At 37.2% G+C, this 8,593-nt stretch overlaps 1 protein-coding gene and 1 pseudogene across 1 annotated transcript in view; both read left to right on the top strand.

The window, feature by feature from the left end:
• Positions 1–8,593, top strand: part of CHD9 (chromodomain helicase DNA binding protein 9) — a 220,698-nt gene that overhangs the window by 184,862 nt on the left and 27,243 nt on the right. The window contains exons 28-30 of the mRNA XM_012642605.1: positions 1,839–1,881; positions 2,442–2,661; positions 5,236–5,438. Coding sequence (XP_012498059.1) covers positions 1,839–1,881; positions 2,442–2,661; positions 5,236–5,438 — 466 coding nt within the window. The remainder of the gene's footprint in view (positions 1–1,838; positions 1,882–2,441; positions 2,662–5,235; positions 5,439–8,593) is intronic.
• Positions 5,705–7,807, top strand: LOC105808842 (annotated as a pseudogene).

The raw sequence follows: 8,593 nt of genomic DNA, 5'->3' as shown, positions 1-8,593 counted from the left end.
CATGGCACTCTAGCCTGGGCAAAAAGAGTGAGACTCTGTCTCAAAAAAATCAATAAATAAAATAAAAGACTAGGAAGACATGAAAAAGAATTATATGTAACTTTAAAAATGGAAAATACATTTATTTATTGACATTTAAAAATAAATAAATAGCTTAAACATTCTGCTGGAGAAGCAGATTAAACACAGTTCATGAGAGAAGAAATGATTTGGAAGACAATATAAGGAAATTATCTATAGCGTAGCATGATGGATGAGTTTGGGCAAATCAGGAGAGAGAAATCACAATGTAAAGAATTATTAATTATAATGGGAGATTGGAGAAATGAGTGATTGGCTAGTAAAAAGTAAAGAGAACGCTAACGAATATAGGAGAAGCATATAAAAGGAGCATCCACCACTCTTAGGGCCCAGGTAGAGCACTCAAGGAAGAGCCCCATCCTTACCACGGCCAAATTCCAGACTTTACTGGGAGGACATAGCCGTGTCTCACTGGATGACAGAAGAGTTGCTGTGCTCCCACACCGGTACAACTCACTGAACATACACCCTCTGGAACATGCCGGAAATCTGCCCTCTAAGGTTGCCAAGGAAGCTTTTCCTGGGAAAGTGTCTTACTGGAAGCACTCCATTACAAAACTGCCCAAGGGGGAGGTTTCTGGGAAAAGCTCCTGGCCAGTGAGTGCTAAAGAAGCTGCTGGAATGGCAGGAGCCTGGGCACTGGAGAAGCAGCCATGCTGTGGGAGCTGAGCAGCGGAGGAGCTCACCAGAACCAGGAATGCAAACCCCTTTCCTCCTGCAGTGTCTCTCCAGCGTCCTCTACTGACAAAGCTTAACATCACACTGACTGTCAGAGGAAAAAATATGTGAAGAGCTCAGATCGTTTTCCTTAGAGCAGGCAAAAGGTTTGAGAGGTAATAAATTTGGAACAGAGGGGCAATAAATCAATAACCTATACAATGGAATATATATATATATATATATATATATATAAAATTTAGAAACAAGGAGGATAGCGTGATAATGTCTTACATATATCTAATAGGTGTTCTAGAAGAAGAGACTGCAGAGAATAAGGGAGATGCACTTTGAAGAGGTATTAGCTGAGAATTTTTCAGACATTATGAAAAACATGAAACCTCAGATTCAAAAAATACACCTTGGCAGGATAAAATAAAACTAAATCCACTCCAAGAAACATCCTGGTGAATTGCAGATACACCAAAAAATAGATGATAATACAAGCAACTGAAGAAAAAGACCTACCTAAAAAGGAATTAGGATAATTCTAACTTCAGGCTTTTTAAAAACAGCAATAGAAACTAGTAGTCATTGAAATAAAATTGCCAAACTTACGAATATAAAATAATGTTACAGTTCCTAATTGAAGATGCTCTGTTGACAGATAAAAACTGATTCTACAGGACAAGCAAACTGTTTAAGGCTGAAAAAGAAAAGATTTGTAGGTTGCCTAATAGCCAGACATGAAAATAAATTATCTGAGAGTTGATAAAAGAAAGAAAAAAACACACTTGGTTAACAGTAAAACCTAGAGCATACTCACATTTAGAGGAAGGTTGGAGGAAGAGAAACTGGCTTACAAGTATCATAGAAAAGGAAATAATTTTAGTAAATAATGACTGGTCTAAGTTTCAAACTTGATAGAGAAGTGTGAAAGGGTGAGAATGGAGAATAAGCAATTAAGTTTTATTTTTGCTAAATTATTTAAAATTTCATTGCAAAAATGTTCTCTATTATAAAGAAGTTTGATTCTCTTTTCCTTTTATACGTATCTTCACCCACTTACCCTGTGACAAATTTCTATTTTCTTTTAAAAGGATGATGTTTCCTCACCAGGAGATCTTGTTATAGCAGATGGAGGTAAATTGCATTTACTTCTTTACTGCTAAAGTATTGTAAACTCATGTTGTAATGATCTATGAGATCAATTTTTAAAATATGTGTTTCTTCCTAATGATGTCAGAAATGTTTTGATTATAATTAAGTGGAGATAAATTTAATACAGAAGGCCTCAGTTAGAAGAGTTTACAGTATTTAACTTCTCATTGATTCAGTTTGATTTTTAATTCATTTAAGTTCAAGTATTGAGTTTTTGCCAGCCAGTGTGATGTATCAGACCTGGAAATCTAAAAGTTGTATTTTCTGTGCAAGTGAAATTCCCTTTCAATAGATAATACTGTGGCTGTTTATTCCACTGTGTCCTACTTACTTTGAACTGCCTTTAAAGTTTGTTATGTTTTCTAGAGCTGTAATTAAAATAAAAAATTCTTTTATGATGAGAAATTTGGTTGTTTTTATCCCACATAATCAGATCGAAGAAAAAGGTTTTAAATTAGAGAAATTTAGCTACTTTTGTGAGCTTCATACAGTATCTCTTTAGTTTTAAAAATTATTATTAACATGAATTTATTTAAATATAGATGGTCAGCTGATGGAGGGTGATAAAATTTATTGGCCTACTCAGTCAGCTTTAACCACACGTTTGAGGCGTCTCATCACCGCATATCAGCGTACTAATAAAAACAGGCAAACTCAGCAGATACAACCAACTTTCTCAGTGCCTGCCAGTGTAATGCAGCCTCTTTACGAAGAAGCCACTCTAAATCCTAAAATGGCAGCCAAGATAGAAAGACAGCAGAGGTAAGACAATAGATATTTAGATATATTTTTAATATCTATCAATAGTATCTAAATATAGTCATTCATTCTAAAGACTGTCAGAGTGTGATTATCATGCTTTGTGAAAAACGTAAACGTAGAGAAGTACCAACTCATGTGTGCTTTGTGCACACAAACACATATACTTACACACTTATGTATGCATAAATATGGTAAAACTTATGAAGATTATTGCATCTTATAGTTATTAGCCATACTTTAGTCGTTCTTTGTCATGTTGAAATATTAAGAAAGGAAGGTGCAGAGCAAACTCAAGAATTGAATTATCAGTAGAACAGAAGTTTAAAATATATGAAATAAATTCCATTCTATTATATTTTACATTAAGACATTTATGAGATAGAAGAATGTGTGGAAGGCAAGTCCAACTCTGCTTTATGCGGAAGATGAACCCTAGAACTAGTGATGTGAAAGGCAACAAATTGCAAGAGATTGTTAAGAAGACCGGCAAACTGCTCTCATCTTATGAGCTTTAACTTCTTAAAAAGGATAGAGTACATGGAAAAGAATAGCATGTTAGCAATAACCTGGCCTCTTTGTTAAACCTGAGTCCTTGGATGTTTTCTGGAAGATAAATCATTGTTCATTTGCTGCACATTGATTGTGGCCAGGATTTAGTTAGTCTGAAACTTATGATTTTAGCTATCCTAGCCATAATTTTCAAATAATACTACCTGTGTAAATACACTGTTTCAGTTATCTATTGTTATGTAACAAACCACCCCAAAACACAATGACTTAAAACAGCGTTAATTTTTATTTCTCTTGATTCTGTGAGTTGACCAGGTGGTTCTTCTGTTTTATGTGCTGTTGGCTGGATTTCTGAGATAGCTGGAAGACTCAAAGTAGCCTCCCTCACATGGCTTGCAGTTAGCGCTAACTGCCAGCTAGGAGCTCAGATTCCAAGAGGGATCATTCCAAACAGCAAAGGCAGAAGCTGCAGATTTCTTGAGGCCCAGTCCCAGCAGTTACGAAGTGTCACTTCTGCCACTGACTGTTGGTCAGAAAAAGTCACAAGGCCAGCCCAGATTTAAGGGAAAGGGAAATAGATTCCATCTCTTAAGGGGAATAGTGGAAAAGAATTTGTGGCTATCTTTAATGTACTACATACATTTTCTCTCAGTCTGTCAAATCTGGATTAATCTTCCTAAAATACTAGTTTTATCATGGCATTCAATGATGACTCGTTATTTAGTGCAGTTATAAAGTCTTAGGTACCTAAGTTCTTCAGTTTAGGTTTTAGCATGCATTTCTAACTTTATCTGCTACTATTCCCTCAGCCAGAATGTCCTACTTATTCTTAACTCAATACCCTAGCTTATGTTGTTCCCACCACCTAGAATACTCTTCTTCCTACCTGTTAGCCACCTGGCCCATTTCCTGTATTCATTTTTTTAACCAATCAAGCTCAGTGTTCCCTCCATTTTCTTTACTCATACAGTGAGTTATCTAAAAACCTATTCATTTGTCACAATGAGGTAAGATATTGTAATGACATTCATCTTTTCTATATCTTGTCTTTCTAAGTTCTAAATACTTTTATGGTAAGCACTGTGTCGTATTTTTTTATGTGTCCTGTGTAATTTCAATTAAATCTTTTCCATTTTTATTGTTATCACTGAAGGTTTAATTTAAACTTTACTGGTTTCCCAGGCTATTTTTTACAACATCATTACATTAATCTTCTTAGTGTATCACTATGATAAAAATGGCCTATTGACACTTTTCAAAGGTCTTTCCCATATGCTTTTTCCCATTTACACAACAATCCTATAAGTTAAGCAAGGAAAAGTTTCTACAAACAGACTGAGGTTTGGAGATCTATGGTGTATGATACTAATATTACCCTCTTAAAATCAAGAGCTTTCACCTGAAGAGAGATTACTGAATGATTAGCAATTGGAACATTTCATAATCTGACCCAAACCTTCTCTCACTTTGTCTCCAGTATGAGCCATATTCTTGTCAATCTGGAATACTCATCATCCCCCCAAAATGCAGAGTACTTCTGTTCACTTATTCTGTGCTCTCTTCCTAGCATCCCCTCCCTAACCTTAGCCTTGTCCCATCTGAAATGCCATTTACTCTGTGATGCCTTTCTTGATTGCTCAAGTCTGAACTGATCCTTCCGTCTTCTGTGCTCTCCTAAAATCTTTGGTTTCTATAATTCTCATATAGCAATAAAATACTACCTAATACTGTAAATGTATTTGAAAATATTTTTGTCTTTTTTCATGAAGGGCAGGGTTATCTTATATAATCTTGTATGTTCGCTGTGCATATTTTCTCACATAGTAAAAATGCAAAAAACTATCATTGTCTGAAGGAACAGTATATACTAACAGAAGTATGGTTGGATAGATGAGTCAACTAGCATGTAAAATGTATTTACAAAGCAATAACCTTATATTTAGCCCTTTAAAGTTTTAGGTACTTGAAATGTTTTGGGTTTGTATCCTAGTCATTATATTCAGTATTAATAAATATTCATTTTAGTGACTAATGTGGTTTTCTCCTTCATCTGATTCAAAATAGATGGACGAGAAGAGAAGAAGCTGACTTTTACAGGGTCGTATCTACATTTGGAGTAGTGTTTGACCCTGACAGAGGCCAATTTGATTGGACAAAATTTAGAGCTATGGCTAGGCTGCATAAGAAAACTGATGATAGTTTGGAAAAATATTTGTATGCATTCATGTCCATGTGTCGGAGGGTTTGTCGTCTTCCTTCCAAAGAAGGTATGTAAGAAATTCTTTTTTTCTTGGTTCAGTAAAAGAAGCAAAATTACTAAAATTCAGAAATTTCCAATTTATCTCTTTTATGTGAAATTTCAATATGATCTAATTCAACTTTCCAGCAATTTTTTAGAATTGTAAACAAACTATGCCTAAAGATCCCCTATTCTTTAATTCTGCTGTTAAAATGAGACCTAAAGAGAATAAAGGTACCCACTGAGTTTTAAGAAAATAGCTAGTGTTTAGTGTAGATTTATGATTAGGAGCACATGGAAGATAAAAGACTGGTTTTGGTAAACAGAACTAACCTATATTTTGAGTCCATCTCATGAGGATTGTGCTAGAGGGATTAATTACCTGAATAATTTTGCAAGTTATGAGGCCCCCACTCAGAAGACATTTTAAAGAATTTTCTAGAAAAGATCTCCACCTAGGGCCATCTTCAAAAAAGACAACTAATCAGACATGGTGTTGCAACTCAGCTAAGGAACTGTTCTGGGATGAATTTCATTGTCTTCGAAGCCCAGAGAAATAGCTCATCCTGTCAGCAATTCCTCCTGGTAATGCTGTTATAAGCTATTATAAGTTGGCTCCATTCTTAGTTGAATATGATTGCTGACTGTTAAACCCAGTGGCCTCCTATTCCTATTTTGTAGTAAAAAGATAAGTGGTTTATAAAGGACTTAAATTCCACATGATTTTCTTTACTTGTTTTAATTTTATTTACTAACAGATTTGTTGTCAGTACACTGAATAGAGTAGCCAATCACTTAATTACCCAGATACCAGGTAATTTGGGGTAGGTTTCTGTCTGCTTTCAGGTCTGTTGAAATACTATAAATGGGGTTAAGAAGACAAATAAACGAAGTATTGCATCTTTTGTTATTTGTGGTTGTCGAGAGGCCCTCGTTTCTTTTTTTTTTTAATTTTCTTAATTCCCATCACCAATATAGAGATGTGAATAAATTCATCACTTTTGATTCTAGTTTTAAAGGGGAAAGGATTAATTACTAAATAATCGTTGAAAGGTAGGGCTTCCTTATTAGAAATGTGAGTGAGGAGATTCAGAGTGGGGGCAGTGACAGTGTTGCTCAGGTCGGGTCCCCACTGGAGGAGGCTGCGGGTAACCAGAAACAGATGCTACCCTGTATGGCCAAGTCGCCAACAGGTGCATCGGCGCAGAGACAACACTGCAAACAAGGCATAAAGTTGAGTGTTAGAAAGCTACTCAACAGACATCATATTGTGTTTGGTGATTACACATGGACCGAGTTTGAACCTTTCTGACCAGAAATGTGCAGTCTGTGTCTATCGTTGACACTGAAGTAAAGATTACGGACCCATAGCCTATTGAATGCGTGCACTATTGCATTTCACTTCTTTCAGCTGAATGAAATAGGCCCCAGCAGTGAAAATTCGGAGAAAGAGACAGAAAATATAATTGCAGCAAATCACTGGATTCTGTCTGCAGCTGAATTCCATTAGGCTTTGGGACAGCCTAATGTGTGATGTGGAGGTCAAATCACACCTCCTTGGTTATGTGATGACAACCTTACTGTTTCAGACAAGAATGTTCACAGCAACTTCACCACCTAGAACCAGGTGGTGCTGCTACAACACAGTTCTTCAGGAACTGGAAAAACATCCCTGTGTAAAGCATTAGCCCAGAAATTGACCATTAGACTTTCAAGCAGTATGGCCAATTAATTGAAATAAATAGTCACAGCCTCTTTTCTAAGTGGTTTTCTGAGGGTGGCAAGCTAGTAACTAAGGAGGTCCAGAAGATTCATATTTGATTGGTGATAAAGATGGCTCTGGTGTTTGTGCTGATTGATGAGGTGGAGAGCCTCATAGCTGTCCATAATGCCTACAGGGTGAGAACCAAGTTACCAGATAACGTTGGCATGGGCAATGCAGTCTTGACCCAAATTGACCAGATTAAAAGGCATTCCAATGTAGTGATTCCAGCTACTTCTAACATCCCTGAGAAGGTTGACGCGGCCTTTGTGGACAGGGCTGACATCTAGCAGCACATCAGGCCACCCTCTGAGACAGCCGTCTTCAAAATATACCTTTCTTGTTTGGAAGAACAGATCATATACCCCCATTAGCAGCTGTTGACCCTCTGAGAGCTGGAGATGATCGGATTCATTGAAAACAACATGTCAAAATTGAGCTTCCTTTTGAGGGAAATTTCAAAGAATTCAGACCTGAAGGCCTGAGCAACCAGGTCCTGAGGAAACTCCCTCTTTGGCTCACACACTGTATATCCAGGGGCACCCACCACCAGCATAGAGGGGTTCTACCAGGTCCTGCCTTTGGCACTGGATAAGCAGTTTGAAGAGAGAAAGAAGCTTCCAGCTTACAGTTGATCCTGGACTTCCCCATCCAGTACTTCCATCTAATGGAGAGCACACAGCAAGTGATGTTGCTTGTCTCACAGCGGATGCCACTCTGGAAATCCCCTCTGTAAAAATTTGCTTAGATCTACAAGCCAGAAACCCACAAAGCCAGGCTTTGTTAAAAGAAGTGTGTTATGGTAACATTATTTTTAAATGCATATTAGAAGACAAAAAGCTTGTCATTTTCATTGTTTTTAAAAGATAATTCAGGCCAGACATGGTAGCTCACGCCTATAATCCTAGCACTGTGGGAGGCTAAGGCAGGAGGATTGCTTGAGCTCAGGAGTTTGAGACCAACCTGAGCAAGAGCGAGACCCCATCTCTACTAAAAATAGAAAAGTAGCCAGGCATCGTGGCGTGCGCCAGCTACTGAGTCCCAGCTACGCAGGAGGCTGAAGCAGGAGGATCGCTTGTGCCCAGGAGTTTGAGGTTGCTGTGAGCTATGATGACGCCACTCCACTCTAGCCAGGGCAACAGAGTGAGACTCTGTCTCAAAAAAAAAGATAATTCAACTTTTGTTTGTCTCTTTGTAAAGAACTGTTTAAACATGTTTGTTCCCATCCTGCCTCCAGTTAATTAGACACATAATGCTAACAAGTTTTGTTTAAAAATAAAGGAAGATTCATATAGGTATTTTAGAAACAAAAGAGAAACCGTATCACCCTAAAGAAGCATGTAATTATAGCATTTAAAAATGTGCACATCACTCAAGCTAGAAGGCAGCAGTTGCTACCTAATATCAGCTTGTTTTATTAA

Source organism: Propithecus coquereli, unplaced genomic scaffold (assembly GCF_000956105.1).
Source record: "Propithecus coquereli isolate 6110/MARCELLA unplaced genomic scaffold, Pcoq_1.0 Scaffold180, whole genome shotgun sequence".
NCBI classification, from domain to species: domain Eukaryota; kingdom Metazoa; phylum Chordata; class Mammalia; order Primates; family Indriidae; genus Propithecus; species Propithecus coquereli.
The sequence above is the reverse complement of the archived record's forward strand: the minus strand, read 5'-3'. Positions and strand labels throughout refer to the sequence as shown.